Genomic DNA, 23,660 nt, shown 5'->3' with positions numbered 1-23,660 from the left:
TCTGTGACTGTGAAATTGCAGGATGGGATACAGATGATGGCTTAAATCTCATCCTGTGCATTAAACTACTTGTATGTATCAGATTCTATTTCTGTTGAGGAATAAAGATTTCACATGTGTTCCATTTGTATTAATTTAGTAATGAAACTGAAGCTTAGTTGTGCATAGAGGACATTATATGTAAAGCCATCCACTACCCTAACTTTAAGCGTCTTTCAGAGAAAGAATAGTGGCAGGTGACTTTCATGTTTACCATGTCATCTCCTGTTGCGCTCTAATTATGTGAAGTGATAGTGATTTAGCATAGCGCAGTGCAGACAGTTGCTTTGAAATGGGAGGAAAATGCATCTTCTGGAACAGCATCATTTTACTGTGAATATGTTTTTCATCTCAGATTTTGCATTATCAGGTAGTAAAAATCTCAGGGGTATTTTTCAACTTTAATTAATATTGTGCTGATGACATATATCCCTGCTGAAGAAGTATTTTTTTTTTCTCCTTTCCTAGATTTTAAGTATCGTGAGACTCTCTTAAGGAGCAGTGAGATATTAATTGGCTGTTTGTAAAATGCTGTTATTGATAGCAGTCTAAGAGGTCAATCTTTCAGGACCATTTCCAACTCATAGTGAAGGGGAGCATTCATGTAATAATAAGGAAAACAAAAAGCTTTCCTAATATGTAGGAAACCACCGAAGAGCCACTTAATTATTTTCCTCAAAAATGTTAGCTCTGAGGTGAGGCATAGGTCTCATTCATTACTTTGCAAATACATGAGGAAAATTGTGAATTGTATGTATGCACAGAGGTGGTTCGCTTTAAACAGATTTGTCCAGAGTATAGACAGTACTCCTCTTGTATCAGTGAAACAGAGAAATAAGTATAAAAGTGAACATCCTCAGATCAAAAAGGATCTCTGTCTTATCTGGATTTTTGAGAATACGAGGTAGAAGAAAATAAAGTTACTGGCCTGGATCCAGAACCTTCTGGATTGGATTTGATGCTGGACTGCTGTTGCTACCAGGAAGACTAGTGACTGTTTCTATCCTGATGTATAATCACAGTGGTTCCAGATTTTCTTTAGTAAATAACGTCCCTTTTCAGAACCTAGTTACTGATGAGCAATTGAGGCTTTAGAAACGTGTTAAGACCGTCTCTTGCATTTGCTGCCTTACAACTTCATTGGCGACCGCTAATACTAATCTTACGCAAAAATTTGAACAATTACTTCCCTTAATGTTATCAACTCGAGTTATAAGAAATTTGGAGCCATGTATTTTCTGTGTTCGATAGAATCTGAAGTTCTGCCCTAGCATAGGGCGCACAGGCACAACGAAATAACGATGAGGTACTTCATCCCTAGAGAGTTCACTGTCTGGGATTTTTTGGACATAGATATTGTTGAATTTTGCTGAATTTGTGGATTTATTCTATAGTCTTGGATCCTGACACAGGATTATCTTGATTTGTATATGTTTGTACATCTGTCAGCTGCAAGCTCTAAGTCCTTGAGAGAACATTCTTGGGTTCTGGTCTTTAACGTAATTAAAACAAGGAAAACCTAATTAACGGGATCGTTTGGTCTAGCCCTTAAAATACCTGCTTGCTGATACAGCCTGTGTGAAGAGTGATCTCTCTGCTGATGTCACCAGTTGTTTATCATTCTTGTCCATCTCTCTGCCACCTGTGTTAATTCACTGTCTGTATGCCTTCTGGCTTTAGCTTATCTTGGGAGGCGTGGGGAGTGTTGGTTTCTGTTTGAAGTCTCAGTACTTTAATTACTTGTTGAATAGCTTATTTGTGACTAGCTTGCTGAGCGCATTTTTTTGGTTACATGAGTTTATTGTTGTTATTAGTGAATTAAATATACTTTCAATTAAGTATATACAGTTATTCTTTGGATTCTACCAACTTAATGGAACATTTACATTACGGAGTGTTTAAAATTAGCGTCTGACTATTCAGCCTGCATTGGCTTAATAATGAGTTACATTTTCGTAGCAGGTAGATGAAGACAATGGTGGTATCTTCTGGAAACGGGCATTGGGTAGTTTTTTGGGGTGATGGCTCTTTTTTTTTTTCCTTTTAACATTTTAAAAATAGTTCTTTGGTGGTATTAGAAATAAAATCGTGCAAGGAAAAATGACAAATGTTTTTGACCTTTGTATCAGTATGTTCCTCATACCTTTATTTTTAAATGTAAAGCATAAAAAATAAGGTATTTAATGATTTCTAAAATAAATACTGAATTTGAGGTTGGATTGCATGGCTAGATTATACAGAGCACTTTATATCACTGTTAAATTTTGAGACTAGGTACTATTTAACAGCCAAATGCTCTAGAACTCCTACACTTTTTTGAATTGTCTGAAAAATTCACTGTTTTTCAGAAGTTTCCAGGGAAAGGTGAACTGGAAGTTACATTGATTTCAACATACAGTGACAAACACACACACTCTTATCCATCCCCCCGCTCAAAATGGCACGCTGCCTGCATTTTATGGTGCTTCTTACTTGTTTTGCAATCACGTACCCCACGCTCCCACGCAGCGTTCCTCTGATGGTTGTGATCCTCTCCTACTCAGTACAGCACTGGAAGCGATGTCGACTGGTGCATCAATTCTTACCTCTTTATCACTTATTCAAAATACATCTAGCTTTATATTGTGTCTTAATTTTGACTTCACGTACTGGGCAACATAATTCACATATGCTCGGGCTCTGAAGTCAGCCTAAAAAGTTGGAAGGCAGCTTGATGTGTTAGAGGGTGACTTGTGAGGACATACTCTTCATAATTTTCATAGCATACTCTGATTTTGTTTTAGAAATGTGGTCAAAAGAAAATAGTGTTAATTATGCAAAAGGAAAATAAGAAGCTAGTAGGTAGCAGCAGAAGGGAAATACAGTGATGCCGCATGTTGCTTTACTGGTTTGAACAGTAGCGACAGAAGGATCACAGGAAAGACTGTTTAGCTACAACCCTTATCAGTGCCAACATGTTTAAAGGAGTTGACTGACTATCAGGAAATGTGTTCACAATAGAGCCTTATTCTTGGGACTGATTTGTGGACAAATACTGGTTTAGGTACTGCCATACTTTTTAGAAAAGAAAATAGAATGTGTGTGCGTGTTCTTGTCACGTATTTGCCATCTCTGCAAAGAGGGAGCGAAGGCTGTGGAACAGTGTTTGAATATAACTTATTTATTCCACAGCCTTTAGAAATTTAAGCAGTTAATATCTGGAGTGTGAATCACTGCTGTTGAATCTTGACTGTGTCTTACAAGTTTTTGGCAGCAAGTACTGAAACATGCATTCGGTATAAAATGTTTTGAGATTCAAGATAAAATTGCGGTAACAGATGTATTACCAGTTTCTCCATCATCAGTGGTACACCTTAGTGAGTTAAACTCTTGGTACACATTACATTATTTTGTTGATCTCTGTCGGGTTTATAGTACACAGTACTGTGATGCTTCCAGTGTGTTGGTCTCTGTCAATGGCATTCCATATTGGTATAATTCTGCACTTAAACCTTGTGTGGAGTGGAATTGCTGAATGAGGCTCCTGTCCTTAGTCCGGAGGCTTAGAGTGTATTAAAAATACATTGGGTCTTTGAATTTAGAAGCACTTATATCATGTCATAACTGCAGCAAACAATTTTTTTCTAGTATCATAGTGACACAATGCACCTTGAGTCATTATGCGACTCAGGGCACTGGAGCAACTTCTGTTCTATTAATTAATAATCTCTCTCATGTGTCGCTGCATCTTTGCTCGTTTGCTGTATGATATGCTGAGCCCAGTCCAATACTCTTACACATCTTTCCCTTCGCTGTGCGTGGTATATAGACCTGCTTCCAAGAAAAGTTTGTGATTTAGAACAGCCACTATCACACTAATTCTCCATTTCTATTCCTTACCTTTTATTGCCCTGGTAAGTATAGTAAGTGCCATGCACAATTCACCAACAAAAGCGAAGGAAAAAAAGGTAAAGGTTTGGAGAAGGTTTGTCCTTTTCAGTAATGCTGGAATGCTTTTCTTAAGTAGGCTGAGAGATCCATTTATTTCATTATTACTTAAAACCTGTGACAAAAATATGATTTTGGAGGTACCTTAGGCTAAGCTAATGTGATTTCTTTGCCTTACTAATGGAAGTAGTAGACATGCATTACTGAAGTGAATAAAATATTCTTAATTTCCTCACAGGACATGGGCAACCCCCTTTTCTAATTTTATTGTAATTTGTTAAACAGTTTATGCCTTTTTAATTTTAAAAATAGCTGTCACAGTTGTAAAACCCAAACTGAGTAGGAACTTTGATTTCATCATTAATAAAAAAATCGTTACATTAAAAATTTGGTACATTAGAATTCTCTGAGTATCATTTGTTTCTGTGCTGTTGTTCTTATATGTGGTTTGTTACTTTGGGGGGAGAAGGTCAGAGTTTTTACTGCAGTGTTCAGTGATCTGTCTTTATCAAATTGTCCTTTGTTAGCAAAGATCTGAAACCTTAAGCGAAACAGTATGTGATCTTTATTTTTAAAAAGACACTTTTATAGGTACAACATAGTCTGATAATAAAAAAGAGGTTACATCTTTCTGTGTATTCACTGTCTACTGTTTCTCTGTTGTAGTGCGGTTGGCACGTTTGCTCGAGCGTTGGACTGCAGTAGTTCTGTCAGGCAACCTAGTTTACACATGAGTGCAGCTGCTGCTTCCCGAGACATCACACTGGTAGGTTTCTTCTTAAAAACCCTACAACTTTTTTATATCTGTGAATTCAAGCGTATCTATTACTCCAGAGTCCCCGTCCTTCAGATACCTGCATGCAAGAGGCGTGTGTGTATGGTAGATAAGCTGGTGTGTTTTCTGTAAGCTTATTGGCGATGCCCTTGCAATCATATTGTAAATCACTTGACTTTAGCCAAAATCCATTAAATGTGATAACTTTGTATGTGATAATTTGCACAGCAGAGTGGATAATACACACTGTATAGGGATTCATTTGGTATAATTGATCAACAGTGTGATTTAAAGTATGTGGTAATAAAGCTGATTAAAAATTGTTTAGGTAATGTTTTGTACTTACTAGATGTGTGGGTCAGTAAATTTTCTAAAGGATAAGCCCTCTGCCTTTGAAAGCAACTTTTTGAAGAACATTTTACTTAGGATATGCTTAGGATGTTTCCTTAGTTTGTTAAAGTATTCACTGTAATGTAAGCACCTGCATCTTTTAGAGAAAGTTAAAAATGTGTCAGTTACAGGCCAAAGTTTTGTCTCTTCATATTCCTGTTAGCTGAGATGACAAGTTGTGCTACAGTAACAAAAGCATGCCAGGAAAAACTGGGTGAGAACAGAAGAATCTTACTGTTTTGTAGAGTCAGGTTTGACTTAAATTTCCAAACACATCAGCAGGGCAGGAGTTGTTTGTTATTGTCAGTATTTGTGTACGGAATCATGCCGATAGTAGTTAAGGCTAAAGGAGATCTGCTATTCATCACACCCTTGAGTATTTGAATGAGACACACTCGATGAAACTAACATCAGTTCAAAATAGTTACAGCACTGCCTTATGAAGTGTCTAGAGAGCCCCTGGAATTTAGTTAAACAAGATTTTGTGGGAGCAGATAATATCAGCAGGTTAAAATAAAGGGTTAGAAAAATTATGGACCGTGGGTCCATCACTGGGCACTGAGGAGAACAGCAAGAGGTGTACCATCTAGCATTCATCATTTCCAAGGTCTGTAGATGCTGTTGAATAAAATGGGAATTGACCTTCAGCTGTGGTGAAGCTTAGCTGCATATTTTCTCTAACATCTCTTGGTGCTGCTGTCAGAGACAGAATGCTTGGCTAGATGGATGACAGGTCTGATTCAGTAGGGCAGCTCTTATATTTCAGATAACATATATTCATTAGTATGATGAGAAAAATATTTAATTTCTTAGATTTTGCAGTGTACTCAGAGGCCGTTAAACAGGAAACTGATCTGGACTGTGGGAGTGTAGTAAAGGCGGTGGCAAAATACAATGTTTTCAGTAATACTCAGAATGAGTTTTCTGTTTCACACTGGCTGATACAACGTTACCAATACAATTCCATTCACATTAAATGCTTTATTTTTTCTGTCAAAATTGTTCTTGAATATTTTCCATTTTATTTAGATTTCTTTGGATTAAACATTTCTGATAAATCCAACGTGTTGTGCATCCTTCTTTCTGTATTCAGTGATGAGTAGCACAGACTCATCCTTACAGCAATTTCTTCTTGTTTGAAAGTACATGTGCAGTGCTGCTAATAAAGGGATACATTTAGTGTTTGAGTGCCATATAAATGTTTCTCCATTGCAAATGATCCATTAAATTCCATTACACTTAATGAAAGGCATATCTTATAATGAGGCACCAGAGGAGCCACCCCAGCTTTAATTATTGTCTGTGTCTCTTCTCATTTTCCTACCCCCTCAGCTTTTTAAAACCCTTCTCTTTTGCTCTTTGGCAGTGTGCTTCCTTCTAAGTTAAGAAAAGACATATTTGTCATTATAGTAGTTACTCTTTCAGACATTCCCATGTTAATTGGGAGCGTATTTTGAGCAGCAGTTAAAGTTAGCACAGACATTTGCAGAACTTGTGGAGTATCTTATTTATGCTTTGAAAGGGACGTCGGTGCGTAACGCTAAGAAAATTATACTGTCTGTATTCTTAATGCGGAGCAGATAACCCTTGCACCTGAAGGCTGCACACCACACCTGTGCCTTTCCAGTATTCCTAATTAGTTACTCCAATTGGAGATGACTGTAAGCAGACTGATACTAAAAAAAAATACAATAAGTTCATAGGTTATAAACATGATTAAATTCAAAGTGGATGTACATTAGAGAGGTCTTGCAGCTTAGCAAGTGAAGAAGCTACTTTCAGACTTCCTTATTTTGAAAACACGGGGAAGGTAATGAGACAGGGCAGGGAACTACCAGTGTTTTTAGAAAACCCTACTGAAAGACATGAAACAATGTGTATTTACTTTCTTAGATGATAGTAAATGTTCTTTTCTTACAGTGATAAAAGACTTGTGAGACAAAACCAACTGAAACTTGCATTTCTGGCCTTCACAGAGGCACTGTTTTATTTCATAAAGAAAATTGATTTCTCAGAGTAGAAAGAAACTGGGAAGGCTTCCTGGTTTGGATTGCTAAACATTGTGTAGCGTATACACTGGCGATGAGAGTCATTAAAGCAGGTTGATGGAATTGCTTGCTCCTTGTGGTAGGCTTGTTCGGAAGAGCCCATGCTACTTTACTATGGGGATGTAAATCTGGTTTTGGAAGTCTCTTCAAAATGGAAAGTATGAACAGGTTTTTCCTTTGCGTTTTGAATGATGTCTTTTTAATCTTTTTAATGATTTTTATTAGACTTCCATATATGTGGCTTCTAAGATAAACATGGTTAAAATATGATTGAATTACAGAATCCATACTCTGTTTCCAGTTCGAGTGCTTTGTTGGAGGCAGTTCGGTCTACTTGATTTAGCTGACTACTGAAATGGCAGCCGGTTTGGGAGCTCTGTGTTACAGCTTGTTTGCAGCATGCCCTGTTGTTCCCTTTCTTCCTAGCTCCATGCAGCCCTTCCTTAGCTTGTGGTGGATAGTTTCTTCCTTTACCTGCTTAAATTTGGACTTGAAGTTCCCTCTATCTGTGTGGCTAATATCTTTCCTCTGGTGGGAGCCCTTGTCTATACTGGACAGTGTGCTCTGGGCAAGAGTTCTTCCTTTGTCTTTCAAGCTCCTGTTTGGGAGAGGCAATGCCAGGTCTTCCCAGCCTCCTGCTCCTTAGGTATGAGGTACCTACTAGTTGTTTCTTGCAGTGCTCTCACATTTGGTAAAGCAGATAAAAAGGAGATATTCCAGGAGTTTTTGTCTTGGGCTCTAGCAATGTCTTCAGGCTGCTTTTGCTAGCATGGTTTACTCACTGCAGTCTGGGAATTGGATTGCAGGTGAGGGCTGGCAAACCTGCAGAAGGCAAAGAGTTGTTATCATGGGAACTTGTCAGTGGTCTTCTGTCACAGAACAGCTCAGTGAAGACAGTACTTATCTGCAGAGTTCATTATGAATCTTTCCTTTAGTAATATCAAAAAAAGCTTTATGGAATCGGATGTTCGTTAAAAATGGAAAAATGAACATAAGGCAAAAGGCAAGATCCTGATTTATTAAATTTTGTTGTAATTTTTAAAGAAAGTTGGTATCAATTCACTCAGATTTAGCAGCTGCTCAGAAAATGCCTGGTGTGTGCTGCTTTTCCACAAGTGCTGCAATCTAAACACAGATTTAAATCTTAGTAACATATATACTGTAAGGGTTCAATCTGTGCACCTGGTTTACTCATTGCCTGAACGTTAAGCAATAAACCAGTGGTTTCATTTTACATTCCTAATCTGAAGATTATGGATCTTAGACATTACGTTACGTATTTCCATATTAGAATACTTCATTTTAACAGTGGCGCTTTCTCAAGGCTGGTGAATTCAACTTGAACCATAAGGAAAATGACATGTTGTAGGATAATAGTGACATTACTTCTTGCAGACAGAACAGTTCAAGAATCTTGTGCTCGATAGCTTTCAAAGAGGTATATTGGAAGCTGGTGGAAGACTTTAGCCGCTCACATGAGGTGGCAAAAGATAAAGAGAACTCGTTATTTGCAGTACATTTGTGTGCAGAAGCTCAACTGGAATTGTGGTGTAAGTGCTATACTGACACATAATGCAAAAGGGTTCCTTCCTTGAAAAGTTTCGGGTGCCCCCTCTCGTAAGATGTGGGCTGTGTAAGCGATTGCGTGCTACAGTCACAGCGCATCGCTGTGGTCGGATGAATAGGTAGGAGACTGATGTTACGGAGTCACGTTATTGTGCTTTACACCTCTAATACCTCCTTCAGAACGACAATTTGAGATTGTGGTGATGGGGTGTTTCGGGATGCTGAGTCAGAAAGGCTTCTTGTATGTTGCTCATTTTCCCCACAGGTGGATTTGTGATGTAGTTGCTTACTTTTCCTATTCGCTATCATTGGTTGGCAATATGAGAGTTGAGTGTTACCTGTAAAGTGAAGAATGCTGAAACTTGTTCGTTTCCTATTTTCCTCTTTAAAACAGAAAGTGAATTAACCAAAGGAAACCTCATCTACCCATCTCTGACATGTTGGACAAAAATCTTCCTTGGTTTTGAGTATGATGATAATGAAAACAATAAATGGCTTCCTTCTGCAGCAATGAGAATATTGAGCACATGGATGTCTGAGCAGCTGTTGAGCTACTACTGAAAACTTCTGTTAGTTGAAAACGGCCCCTCAGTCAATAGATGCCACTGTCTCTGTTGGGTTACTTGGAAGCAGTTTTTGCCAACTAAAGATTCTTTAGAAGTGTTTGCTAGTAATTTGCAGGAACTAATGAACTAACGTCATTTTTAGTGAACATTTTATTAAGGCATTTCCCAAATTAAGTAATAATTTATTTTCCTTGTGTTCCACAGCAGCAAACCTATGATACTAGGATAGATTCTAAATTTAGCATAAGTTGAGGCTTCTTGTGGGGCGTTTAGAAATTTGCATTAACTGAAATGGACTACTGTCTATTTAAGCACTGTTTTTATTCCCTCCTCCTCCTTGCTAGTTTCATGCAATGGATACACTGCATAAACACAACTATGATTTGAGCAGTGCCATCAGTGTTCTAGTGCCACTTGGAGGGCCTGTCTTGTGTAGAGATGAAATGGAAGAGTGGTCAGCATCAGAAGCTAGTTTATTTGAAGAGGCATTGGAGAAGTATGGCAAGGACTTCAATGACATTCGACAAGACTTTGTAAGTACAAAAGTAGTACGCTTTTCTGTTACTGTGTTTTTGCATGGGTGAGCATAACTGCTTTCTGTAGGTTAGGAAGATTAGCTAAAGGAGAAATTTGTGTAGCCAATATATGTAGTTAACATACATATACATTATACCTGTCTGAAAGTCAATTCTTTGGAAAGATGTTGACAGAAGATAATCTGTTCAGTGGTTTAAAACCAGGTAGGATGTCTCATGCTGATGTGTTTTGATAAGGATTTTTACAAGGATTTTACAAGCATCTGAAAAAAATCCAGCAATTTTTCAGAACTTTTCTACAGTTTCCAGTGAAATTCATTAGCAGCTACGTGGCTGACTCCCCTGAGTGTTTTTGGAAAACTGGGTTTTCCTTCTACGGTTAGGAGAGAGATTTGTATTCAGATAGCTTTTTAAGTGCACTACAGGGAGTTATTTTGACATATTAGGTATTTTGGCACTTCTGAAAAGTAAAGGAAATGTATTCCAATATGTTTTAACAACACTGGTTTTGGTACTGAAGTGTCAGACCATAGGGCAGCAAAGCTTTAATTTGAGTTCTAATGCAGAGTAATGAAATGAAATTGATTCTAACACTGATTGCTGGAATTGCTAGTAATTGATCTGCAAATTTTTTTGCACATTTCTTGGAGAGTCTCTTTCTTTCAATCAAAAAAGATTTCCTCTGTTGTACTAAGTTCAACTGGGGCTTTGTGAAAAAGATTTGAGCCAAAGGAATTCCATTATTTGAGACTGAAGTCGATTGAAATATTTTTGCAGCAATCTCATTCTGCTTGACTTTGAGAGCTCAGATTTTTTTCTTTGCAGAAGTTAATAATAATCTTTGTGAGGGAAAATGGTCCTATATGGTAAATGTGGAAGTCCTTCCAAGATAGAATGTGGAACAGTGGGAGGAGGCTTGGCACTGAGCTAAGCTGTCTTTCCTTCGCTTTCACAGTTCTGAAATGAAACAGATAATTGAATGAAGGTGGGAAGGGAAGGCTATTGTTTTTCTGAAGAACTGACATTTTAACAGGTGTATTGTATCTGTGTGCTTAATTTTGAGATTCCTAAGGGAGAAAATGTTCGCTGCATTCATCACATGAGGTTGAAAATTGCATCATGGATGAAATAGCTCTGTTAAGTTCAAGAAAATATGATTGAAAAAAATATTTTATAGAGCTTTAGAAGTGAAATCTTCATGTAAACTACAATTCCTTATTATTTCTTATACCATTAAATGGTCCTCAGCTGTAATAGTCCAGTAGTTCAGTAGCTATGTCTCTAACTGTGTTGTCCAGTGCATGATATTTAGCTTTTCAAAACGCCTAAAGCATGTAATACAGATTTTATTGGCTGTTTACAAGTTGAGTCCTAACACACTTTGCAACCAAGTGTACCTCAGCCTTGTCTCTGGTATTTATGTAGTATTTTTATTATCTGTATAATATCTGTGTTATGTAACCTGTAGTTCTGTTGATAGGCATACATTGAAGGGATACAATGCAGTAATGTGTTGCAGGAATTGCTTATGCATTTGTAATGTTCAAATGCTAGATATTTGAGTGAGTCTGCTAGAAGCTGTTTAAAATTTTCAAATTTTATCTCGTGTAGATTCTTGCTACCCTCCCTCTTTCACTGAATCTTCCTTCCCAAAATGCAGGTATTTTCCCTTGCCCTCCTCCCAAAGGGAAAGATATGCGCAGATCTGAAGATAGGGTTGCTTAGCCTACTGAGGGCACATTAATGATGAGTCAGAGTGCGGCAGAAATGGGTGTGGGGCACTAATTAATTATAACCTCATTTAGTTAGGATAGACAACATCCTTGTTCTTAGTCACTTGGGGGTTTTTTAACCTTTGGAAAAGTAACATGTCATTTTTAAAACATCATTAGAAGAACATCCATTTTACATATCAATTTATATGGTATTGGTTAACTTAGTGCACATAGTCTTGATCTAATTCTATGTAAATTGAAATATTTCAATTATATTAATCATTGTGTAATCTTGGGATATCTTAATTTCTCTAGAGTAAAATTCATGTGTTCTTACTTGCTACGTAGCATTCTAAAAGCATAGGGATTTGAAGACAAACATTTGGTTTTGAGGGATCATTTAAAATAGTCCTTCAAGATTTAGATCATGGATATATGAAACTCTTCTGCAAGGTGAGGTAGGTATAAATATGTAGCACTTAAGCAGTGGTTTTCCATGATAGTACGTTTATCTATTATCATCCCTTTCTCCCGTGGCTGGTCATTCACAAGTACTGGTCCATGCTCTTACAACACATGTAAAAAGAAGCCGACGCGGGTAGCGTATGTGGGAACTTGTTCGAGTGTCCACACAGAATCTAATGATAAAATTAAATCCTGTGGTGCCTGAGATGAAACTCGAACCTAAACAGTCATGCGGTGGTGCCACAGCACAGGTAAGACTGTCGTGTTGCAAGGCAGGAGGTGGTGGGCAGCAGTCTCCTGAAGCAGAAGGGTGATGTAGTACCCGCTCGAGGCATGATCTGCCAGAGGAGTTGCCTCTTCTGAATTGGCTGGGATTTGCGAGGTGGGGCAGCTGCAATTGCAGCTCTTGCACGGTAGTTCTCTATAGGGCAGGTTCGTTTACTTTTCCAGCAGTTAGTGAGAACTGGCACTGTTTGACGTTCAATGGGCAGCTCAAGCATTAAGCTATAAACATTAAATATACAAGACAATTATTGTAAATTAAAAAAGGAGTTTACCTTTTTTTTAATAGACAGGAGCATTAAGCTATAAACATTAAGTAATAGTAAACAAGACAATTACTGTAAATTAAATTATGTAAAGGAGTTTACCATTTTTTTTTTTAGTAGATGGGAGACATTGTTTTTGAAATTACCACTCTAGCCTTTGAATAATCATTTTCATCAGCTGTTGAGTCATCAACTGTTATAGGAGCTCATTTGTTGAGGTTCTGCTGTCTTTAAGAACCTATGTGAATCCTAAGTTAATTGGATTCACTTGATGTACTTTAATTACTTCACATCTCAGGGTAGTAGAATGGAAGAAGACTGAATATTTTATGTTCTCCAAATATAACTATTTTCCTAATGGTAACAGACAGCTGTTATGCTTGTTAGTTCTTAGTTTTTCATTATCAATGGTTTTCACAAATTTATAGCTGTTGCATCTCAAATACGGCAGGAAAGGCCTTGGGAATCAGACTCGAACCGTTTATAGAAAACAGGAGCAACTGTTTTCCAACTTCAGAAGATTGTGGAAACATGCCCTAAAGTTAACATGTTTGCTTTAAGATGCTTTATAATCCCGAGTTTTTTCTTCTGATCTGATTTGAGAGGTCCATTTGTACCCTGAAGAAAGTAAAGAAACTGAAAATTCCCTCTCCCTGTTTTTGTACTGCTGATGCCTCTGCTAACTTTTTCGTACAAAACTGTCATGCAGATGGTCATTTTTATGTCTTTCAACTAGTGATTAATAGAATTTGGTAATGAGAGTACATTATTCTGTGGCTGTTCACAGCTCCTCTGCCAGTTCAGAGCAACCTCTGGAAAATGCACGTGCCTCTACAGTGTTTTGTCATTTAAGTGCATAGGTAAACAGAATAAAGGATATTCATACCCAGTCTGTCAAACAGGTTTTCTGAGTTGTGAATCAAAGTGTAAAAGGATTATGGTTATCCCATCCAAGCACCTTAATTATCTTTCTTTAATTGTTGATGCCTACTGAGTGAATTAACATACTGGTGTCACAATCACAGTTAAAAATATTTTCTAGAGAAATGGCAAACATAATGTGTAGCATGAATGTGTTAATAAGTGTTCAGGAAGGAAAACACATACAGAGATGCTAAAATGTACTCATTGATAATGACAGGTAGTTGGGGTAACAGTGTTTCATCTGGGTGCCAGAACGAATATGGACCTGGAGACTAAGCAGCAGCTCATCTTTCACCTCGCACTGAAAACGTTCCCTTTGCTGGCCTTTCCTTGGGCAGATTTCTCTTAAGGCATAATTTACCTGAGAAAAAAAGGATTTTAGTAAACCCAGTTGTGTTGCTGTTTATTGGAACATCAGCTTTATACATTTGTTACACTGCTGCTTTTTAATTAAATGCAAATGGACAGGGATTTGCACACTGTGGTACAATGCCTGAGAAAGAATTCACAGCTGAGTCTGGACCTGAATCCCAGCTCCTGAACGGCAGAAGGTGGGAGCCAGCCTCTTAAGTGTCTGCAAGCAGCGTGAAAAACTGGCTGTGAGCTTCTGCGTGCAGGGAGAGGCAGCTTGATAAGGCGTTCTTCTGTTGTTTTAGGAACTTAATTAAAGTTTCAGGAACCTATTATTTTGGCTTAAGACATGCAGAAAGCCCTAAAGTGGAGTGAGTAAGTTTGGAAACATAAGTTTCCACACCTGTATTTTTTGGGACTTCCTAAAAATCATATTCATTTCTGGAAAGCAGAGAATTTTAGCATTAAGGCATTCCTCTAGAAGATACCATGCACAAAATAGTAGCACGTTTCCAGGTTATGAAGAAAAATTGCATGAATTTTGTAAGAAAAGTGCTAATTTAAATTACAGAAAGAACTTAGGGAATTAGATTATTAGGTAGTAGTTAAAAATGGCTGCTGTAGGCTTAATTTTCTCCCCTAAACTTAGGTGAATACATTTTTATCAAATGAACCTGTGCACCCAAAATAATCATCATCATCTATTGCCCTGAGTTTGCATAGAGATTTTTGTGAAATATTCATTGTCAGTATCACTCTTGTTGCTCAAGGTAGAATTTGTCCTTAGTATCCTTTTGTTTCTTGTTTAATGGTCAAGAGTATGTGGAAGCTTATGAGAAACCAGTGGTATTGTATGAGCGGCTGAGTTGTTGCGGGACTTGAAAAATGAATGAACTAAGAAGTGCAGTAACCGTTGCATTTTTTTAGGACTCAAATTGTCATGAGACTCAAACACAGTCTTGTCAAGATGATTTATTTTAGTCCTGATGTTGTTCTCCATCTGATACGCTTTATAATAGAGATACTGCCTTCTGTGTTTCCTGATGGAAATCTGGGTTCTGTTTGATCATTTTGTTTAACCGTATGGCTTAAACACAACAAATTACATTTGGGTTTTGGATGTGTAATGCTGTTGTAAGTCTACGTCCTTGTTAACTGTAAGGAAAGGTTGTGTATTATTAATAGTAATGTGTAATAATTTGCATATGGATTTTACTGTAGGTGCCTAATAAATTCACATTTTAGTATTTGTGTATCGACTCTACTTGATTTTAACGTGTTTAGTAAGATGTAGACCTTACGATTTCTTGGAACCGCTTTAATTTGTAACAAATGTTTTTCAGCTCCCTTGGAAGTCGCTGACTAGCATCATTGAGTATTATTACATGTGGAAAACCACTGACAGATACGTGCAGCAGGTAATTTAATGTTTCAGTCTGCCATGTTCTTAAAAAACCCTGAACTTGTTAAAGCATAAAAATCTTAAAAATAAATATGGTGGGAGGCCTAGAGTAATATTTTAGGCTATAGACCAGTGGTTTTTGCTGTTTGCAGAGTGAATTGTCAAATCCTCTGATGCCTCCTGTACATAATATAGCTGTGAAGCTATTTGTATTTTGTGCTGGTTTGCAGCAATGTGATCCCTGGTTCTTACTGCAGTGTGGGGTAAGAAGGAAAGGGGCTGCAGAGCAAATGCTTTAGGCTGTGAAGTTGTGCATGGGACTGAAGGAAAAGGAAAAATATATTGTGTTAAAGTGACTGCTAATGTTACAAACCTTGTATTGGTACTCCATGATTAAACATTACTTTGGCATTACCAGGATTTAAAAACAAAATTGAGAGCATTCTGCACACTGTGGATGTGTTCATCTTTCTGAATGAATGTTCAATTTTTTGGGTTGTTCTGGAGCAGAAACACGATGAGACTATATTGGGTACCAACATTGGGATATTTTAAGCAGGTTTAGGCGAAAGTTCAGTGCTGGTGCTTTTTATATATTGCACTCTTTTATATATTTACTCCTTGGTTTAGGTATATAAAATATTTTTAGATACTCTATTTTAATTTGTGATCTAAGGTTTAAGTTTGTAGCTCCTTTACTTGCTGCGTGATTAGTGGTGATGCTGTGTACAGCGCAAAGAAAATAATTTTTGTGCTGTAGTGGTTACAGCTGTATTGTTAGGTGGATCTTTGGGATTCTTCCAGATTTTGTTACAGTGTGTCAGAAGGATGATTGCTTCCTGTTTTTGTGGTTTATTTGAAAGTGTTTCTACATAATCTTGTTAGGGTATGGAAAGTAAGTGAAAAGTCTTTTACTATGTACTAGAGTCTTGGACTATCACTTGGACCTTTTAGTTCTATGGATAATACAAATAGAAAATAATGTGCTGTATATAAGGGCATGTTTTTCTGGGTTTGTCACCATTCATTTCACTTTTAACACTTTTTTTTACACTGTAAATCTTTATCCTCGAAAGGTATTGCCAGCAGAGATCTGCTGTGCTGTTTGTCAGCTCTTAAGGATTGGGAATGGACGATCTTGAAGAATCAAATAAAAAGATTTTATTGATACTGAAAGCCATGGAGTTAAAGATAAATTGATGTGCAAATTGACTTTCATCAACACTCTTATGTTGCTCAGAGACTGATCTTGTTTCCTGTGAAATTTTTCTGAAGTACTTGATCCAGAGTGGTTGGCAAAAGACTAGGACTCCCTTTCTAAAGTTCTCCAAGTTCTCTAGGGCTTTATTATGATTCTTTTGCTACAACGATCAAGGCGTGTGATGGTGTGTTGAGTTTGTGTATCCTTTTGCAGGATTAGATTTTTAGCGTCACATATAATACAATCACATGGGCTTTATGGTTATTTACGACTTGAATGTTCTTATAAATGCCCGTGTTTTACTTGTAACTAAGCAAACTTGCAACATCTGAACTCAGAACATGGCAATACACCACAGGATTGAATGCTTTAGACATGTTCTTTCGGGGTCATGCATATCATCATCAATAACAAAATCACTGTAGGCCAAATACCTTGTTTTTATCCTGGTTAACGTTTCTGCAGACCTTCCTAACAAGAGATCAAAACTTCATCCTGCCCTTGTTTATTTTGTTCTGGAATGGTAAAAATAATACAGTTCAGGAAAAATGGTATCTGTAGGGTTTTTTTACCCACAAGAGCAAGCTGTGATAATTGAGTGCATTTCAGGGAGAAAATACATTCAGTAAGACAGTGGCAATTTCAGGGTCATTCTTTAAATATCATGCTTAAGGGGTAGGGCAGCTTGGGGGAAGGGAAAGACAGAAAGGTCGATGCATATACTTGAATCTTATGTATAAAATAGTCTGAATTCTACATCAGTGTGATTTAATATGAAAATTTACTCTTTGATTATCTTTATTTCTTTGTATGAATTGGCTGCATTGTGTCAGGCATAAGAAACATTTCCTTGTCATAATTGCTACTGAATGTTATTCTTCCTTGGTAGCTAAAGGTGATTTAACGGCATGGAGATACTGCTGCCACCTTGCCTTCGGAGCATGTTCCCTTCAAGTCAAGATCAAGGGAAATAGATGTGTTAAAGTTCTCGGTCTGTGCTGAACCTGTCCAGCAAACCTAATTCAGGCCTTGGGTAATCATTCTTGGTGATACGGCACTTTTCATGACCACCACTTTATCTAGTGTTTGAGGAAGGCCAGGTGGCTGCTTCCACTGAATGAAATGTGTTCTCACTATTTGTGGTTTTCTCCTTAAAAATCTGATTCAACGCAAAAAGACTTTTACTGAGACTGCAACAGAAAAAGGGAGAACATATGTAAGGGTAAATAAATTACTGTACTACAACAATATATTACATTTCCACTGTTGAAAACAGTACTGACGTAGGGTAATGGTAATTTCTTGGGATATTTGTCAGTTGATATTCATAACAAAAGTTCTCAAAGAAGTAACATTCAGTTTCAAGGGCAGTTGATTAAAAGTATTAGAGCCTAGGTGAAAAGCTGGGTTAGTGTAGCTTGACCTCCCCTGCAATGCAATCTGTAAGACTTGTTTGAAATAGTTACTGTTTAAGGTCAGATGTAAATTTTATATTTTTTCCAGGAAAAGCATCGGGTCTCTTTGTTACGTTGCTCCAGGGATTTATTACCGTTATTGTTACAAACTGGTGCTTTGTTTCTTGTCTAAACCTTTTCAATTTCAACTTCCAGCCTTTACAGTTTACCAGTTTTCTTCCTCTAAAATTCAAGAGGCAGAGGTTTCATCTCAGGAATTGCAGCTATTTGTTGATAGCTTGCTGTCTGCATCCTTTCTTCTCTCTTGGTACTTAAAAGGTGATAGGTCAGTGTGAATTCAAGCTGTGACATATTTTGTTGATTTTTAGAGCGCAGTGTTAACCATAGTTTTAGTGCATAAAAATATAGCTTATACTGAAATGGCATTGTGTGATTATTTTGTAGAAGGCAGTATATCATTCATTTCAGTAAATAAAAGAGGAAAGCAATTGCTGAAAGTGCATTCCTTACAACCCCCTTGCCAGTACTAAAAGTATGCTAAAATTTAATTGATGCCTGTAGTCACTTCTCACTGACACTGCCATCAGGGATTAATACAGCTTCCTACAAATGCCTTTACATTTTGACAGTGCTTCAAGGCTTCTTCCCTCATTTTTTTCCCTTTGTTGTGTTTTCTTCCTTTGCTCTGATCATCTTGCTAGATGTACAGTGAGATTTATTTGTTCTTTTTGTAGAATGGGACCGGTTTGTTAAGAACATCTGTGGAACGTGTGTGTTACCTGCAGGCCTGTAGTCTCACACGCTTTTTCAGTTTGAAAAGAAGTTCTGTACTGTTGGGTGTAATGTGAAAAGGAAAAAGAGACAGTTGTGGAAAGCCTGTGGCTTGAAGCTGTTAAGCGGAAAAAGTTCACCGTGGAGAGCTGCTCTGCTGGGGCTGTGAAATGTTCTCAGATTAAAAACTCAGTTTATGAGACTTGGAGCTTGCTGCTGCTGCTGTTCTTCCTCCTCGCTCTTGTAAAAACTGCCTTAAGCAGGCAGAGCATACGGTGTTTGCGATTCTGCTGTGGGCCTGTTGAAGGCAGGGCAGTGTTGCCCAGTGCAGCTGCACTAGGTGTATCAATGGAGGTCACTTCTGTAGCTCCGAATGCAGCTAGCCATCTGAACGGCAAAAACCTGTTAAAAAAAAACAGAGCCTGTCTTGGAAATAAATGGAAAAGGGCTCTCATTGCGTGAGAATTAATTCATGGTGGCACGGAGCTGCTTGGGAGTCTGTTTGTCATAGATTGCTCCTCAAAGATGTAGTTTTTATAAATAAGAGTTACAATGATGGAGGGCACAGAGGCAACTTTCTGAAATGCAAAAGAGCAGCGGATTACACGAGGAGGGTTACTCAGGCTACGCGACCAGTAAAGCTGATTCACCCTGTAACTTGCCTCATGGCTCAGGCAAGAGGCTGTCAGAGCAGAGTCTTTTGATGATACTTTTCTGAAGGTGGGAAATACCTTCCTGGATTGTGAACCTTGCAAAGATTGGATATCAGAAAATAGGACTACAGCAGAGAAGAGAATTGGCTGTTCTAAGAGAAATGGATGACTGAATTTTAAACACCTGATAAAGGGGAAATCTTGAGATGCAGACAGGCAGTGTTGATTTATTATTGCTGGATATCAGCGTCCCTCCTGCTTTTTTTCCTACTCTGTAATAAAATTGACTTGGTTTCAACTTTCTTTCTACTTTTTTTTTTTTTTTTTCAAGTGAACAGAAGTAATACCTTGAATACAGGAAGACCAGGGAAATAATCTTTTTTCCTTCATCTCTTACGTACAGACAAATGTTTCAGATAACCAGTAGACATCTGAACTCTGTATTTCTTGTGCCATTGCTGAAAAAATTGTCATTTTAATTACACGTATAGTATATGGCAATAACTAAAACTTCTCAACGTTTTGGAAGTTAGTAATAATACCTTGAGTGTAACGTGTTTTGAGTTTTGTTGCAAGTATGAAGAAAGTAATAATTTAGTAAATTCACAGGCTATCTTGATAGTAGTGTAGCTGTCCTGCTGCTGCTGTGTTCCTGAGCTACAGTTTTAATGGCACTTAACAGTAGATGTTTAGTTATTTCTAACAGTCCAGTGGACTTTACTGTTCCACTTCCTTATACTGCTTATAAAATACTAGCTTCAGGCTTGACAGAGCACACAAGAAGTGTTGAGTTACGTGACTGATGAGGAACACATCACGTGCAATTTCACTCCTGTTTTCTGCTTATTCTGCATTGAGAGTTAGCCACAATGTTGTACGTGTTCATGTCGATGTAATTTATATAAATCGTAATTGTAGTTTTTACGGTTTTGTTGTCATATGTGAGGCCTGTGAGTTTTACTGGGGAGGACAGTATACTATAATTTCAAACTAATAATAAAACTAGAGAACTAGTTTTTCATGGTGTTCATCTTGAAGATTTCTACACTTGTTGTGGAGGCGTTTGTAGAATCACAAAATAGAAATGAAATATGGATTGTGTGCAGTTTTATGAAATCTTGTACTTGAATATAATACTTTATTGTGTTAATTTTTCAACTAGAAACGTCTGAAAGCAGCTGAAGCAGAAAGTAAATTGAAACAAGTATACATCCCCACCTAGTGAGTATAACAATAAAGTCACTTTTCAAAATAATGTTGGGGTGAAATCAAAACAGTAACATGCAGTTACATGCAGTAACGTGCATGATATTTTCTTAGTTATCCTTTTAATAGTTACTTTCTTGGTATTTGTTATATACAAACAGACTATACAGAGACAGAATCAGAAAATGCCATAAACTCTTGTCATAAGCGAAACCTCCGTACTTAACTGAGCCCTTTGTCTTTGACCTGCAAACTGCCTGTTTTGGAACGGTGAGAAGTTTTACAAAAGGTGATCAAGTGCTATGTAGACTCCTCAAGAAGGGCCTTATTGTTTAAAAAGAAGTTTTTCCAAAATAATTACTTGCAAATCCAAAGTAGCATAACACTTCCGATTTGTGTAAATGCAATATTTCAAAATAGAAGCCGTTTCTAATGTAGTTCCATGAAATCAGCTATTTTCCCATTACAGTTTTCTCTTGTTGACATAGTCTGTTCTTCAGCTACAGACAAGAGATGTTCTGGCTGTAAATGAAAGGTAGCACACGGCCCAAAATCTTTTATCTTTGAACAAGTCTTGTTAATGAAATCTGTTTTCATCCGAGGGGTTTTTAATCTTTTTTTTTTATTATTTATTTAAACTCGATGCTATATCTGCTTTTGTTAACATGTAGTTTACAGAAACCAGATATCATCTGTCTCTTTCATATTCATAATTTCCTCAAGATTATGAGAAGAGAAAGGATTACAGATTATGTTCTTTTAAGCTTTCTGTGGGTATATTCAGTTTATTACATACACGTGAATTTCCCATTGTTATGAGTGTTTGTATAACAGAAGACTATAAAACCAAATGAAATACTTTGAAAATCCATTGTTATCTTTTTGATGACTTGCATGAATTGCATACAATAGAGCTTCATTTCCATATTTCATACAGACTTTTCTCTCTTAAACAGATTTAATAATACAAGCAGCAGACTCTTAAACTCAGACTTTTAATCTCATCTCTGAAGAAATGTTGAGAGTTTTGAAGCTCAAGTCTCTAATAAATGACGCCTTTTAAAAAAGCTGAAAACTCTAGTATGAGTGTTCTCTAACCCTCTCAGGGAAGTGGCTGCTTTAGGAAAACTGTAAGATGCTCAGTCTTTACGTAATGCTTTTTCAATTTAACTTCCTTGGTCCGTGTGGGCAATTCAGGACTTTTGCCAATAAGTTCACAGCAGGGAGTAGTTGACAAAACCTGTTTTGAAATGTAGGATTTTTACCTTTTTTTATCTTCCTTAATTTCTGTCTTTTGGCTCCATGTCAAGATAAAATCCATAGTCAATGGTAAGAAGGTAGGACCTCTGAACTCTTTGAGGACCGTGCAATCTGGGGCACTCGTGGGCAGATGGATTGCTTAACACTCTGTTTCAAGCCTGATTTGTTGTATCTAAAGTCTGCGTAGAATTGATTCTCAAAGCTGAATACCTTTTTGAGCTTGATCGTAAGGTATTTCCTGTAAATGCAAGGTTCTGTTCTCAATAACCAGAGTCCCTTTCAATTCATGGTTTCTCTAGAAGGTATCCAAGCAACAGATCATAATGTGGGAGACCATAATCTTTTGATAACTTTCTCTTGTACCTTCAGCCCAAGGTACTTCTCTTGAAAACGCTTGATAAAGAGGATCTGGAAATTGTTAAAGAGTCGTTCACTGGATGCAGTGAAAAAGGAGAAGGCAGCAGACTTGCTGGCATTTGGAGTAGAGACTTGATAGAGCAAAGGTTTCTTCAATTAGTCATTTTAAGTAATCTTGGATGTGTTTTATGCTACCTAAAGTAACGAATAATCGTCTTAGGAATCAAGGTATCCAGCCTTTCATTATATTGTGAGTGTAACTTGTCAAAGGGGTAATTAACACCCACAAAGCTGGAGCTTTGGAAATACTGTCCTTAACCTAGTGAAGAGGTTATTAATTCTCTCTGAATTAACTGACCTGCAAAGTCCTACTTCACTGAGGTATTAATAGGTAAAATAATCACATAATAATATAATATAATAATATAACAAAAAAAGAATAATCCAAAAGCAGATCTTCAGCCTTCTCAAAGAGAAAGTAGTTTAGGGCAGAACCCAGACAGAGCAGCCTGATACCATATGGTCGAGCTTTGCCAGGTTTATAGGACATTCCCATTTACTGCAGTTGGTGGGAAGGTATGTACTTCTGGGGCAGCAGGCCCTCTTACAGGGCGGACAGCCTTGTAGTATTACAGGCACTGTTACTACTCTTACTTGTTATACCTCACCCCAAAGTCCAGCCTCACCTTGTAAAGCCTTATCTGCTGACTGGATTCTCCTTCTTAAATTCTGTGCTGTGTCAGGCTTTTGTTAATGCTTGACCCTGAGACCTGGTCTTTTACTAGCTTGCCAGGTAGCTTAGACCGTGTGAGAGCATTTTACAAAGATCTGTTTCTAAATGAGTATCAAACCAGCTCTTTACATAGCGAGACTCTTGCAGTGGTGAAATTACTAGAGGAGTATAAAAGTTAGTCTAGTTTAGAGCAGTTTTACAGATGTTGTCATCACACATCAGAATTCCAGAATTAGAGTGTTTGTTTTCATGTTGACTAACTGGTTGGTAAAACTTTTTTTTTTTTTTTTTTTTTCCCCTTAAATGTAAAGCAATAAACCAAATCCCAATCAAATATCCAGCAACAATGGGAAACCTGCTGCAGTCAATGGAGCAATGGGAGCCTCTTACCAGGCACAGGCCTCACTAATAGGTCGGGCTTGTGAAAGTTGCTACAGTAAGTAAATTTTTTTAAAATGAATAATAATAATATGTTTAATATTACTTTTAAATTTTAATATGCACTTTTAAAAAACAAATGTATGTCCTTTAGGTTGCATTATGTAAATAGAGGGTAATTTTCAATGAACTGTTTGGCAGAAATAAATTAAAACTAACTTCAACATGTTGATTGAGCATCAATATTCAAATTCACTTTATGATTTTTTAAAATTCAGCAAGTACAGAAAGGTAAAGTAGTATAATATGATGGCGCTGATATGTTTTTCCTTTACCTTCAGAATACTAGATTCAAATTTATTTTTGGTTCTCCTGTAAGCAGGGCTTTTTGAGTTGTTTGGGGTCCTGCCCCAACTTCTGTTGTTGTAGTTGTT

General features: G+C 37.3%; 1 protein-coding gene across 2 annotated transcripts in view; it reads left to right on the top strand.

Annotated features, from left to right (window-relative positions):
• MTA3 (metastasis associated 1 family member 3) overlaps window positions 1-23,660 on the top strand; it is a 137,805-nt gene that overhangs the window by 62,071 nt on the left and 52,074 nt on the right. For both annotated transcript variants that reach the window (XM_086460582.1, XM_086460583.1), the window contains exons 8-12: window positions 4,633-4,732; window positions 9,656-9,844; window positions 15,194-15,268; window positions 20,455-20,513; window positions 23,160-23,284. In XM_086460582.1, the coding sequence (XP_086316708.1) occupies window positions 4,633-4,732; window positions 9,656-9,844; window positions 15,194-15,268; window positions 20,455-20,513; window positions 23,160-23,284 (548 nt within the window). The remainder of the gene's footprint in view (window positions 1-4,632; window positions 4,733-9,655; window positions 9,845-15,193; window positions 15,269-20,454; window positions 20,514-23,159; window positions 23,285-23,660) is intronic.

Source organism: Leptosomus discolor, chromosome 2 (assembly GCF_034619465.1).
Source record: "Leptosomus discolor isolate bLepDis1 chromosome 2, bLepDis1.hap2, whole genome shotgun sequence".
In the NCBI taxonomy this organism is placed as follows: Eukaryota; Metazoa; Chordata; class Aves; order Leptosomiformes; family Leptosomidae; genus Leptosomus; species Leptosomus discolor.
The sequence above is the reverse complement of the archived record's forward strand: the minus strand, read 5'-3'. Positions and strand labels throughout refer to the sequence as shown.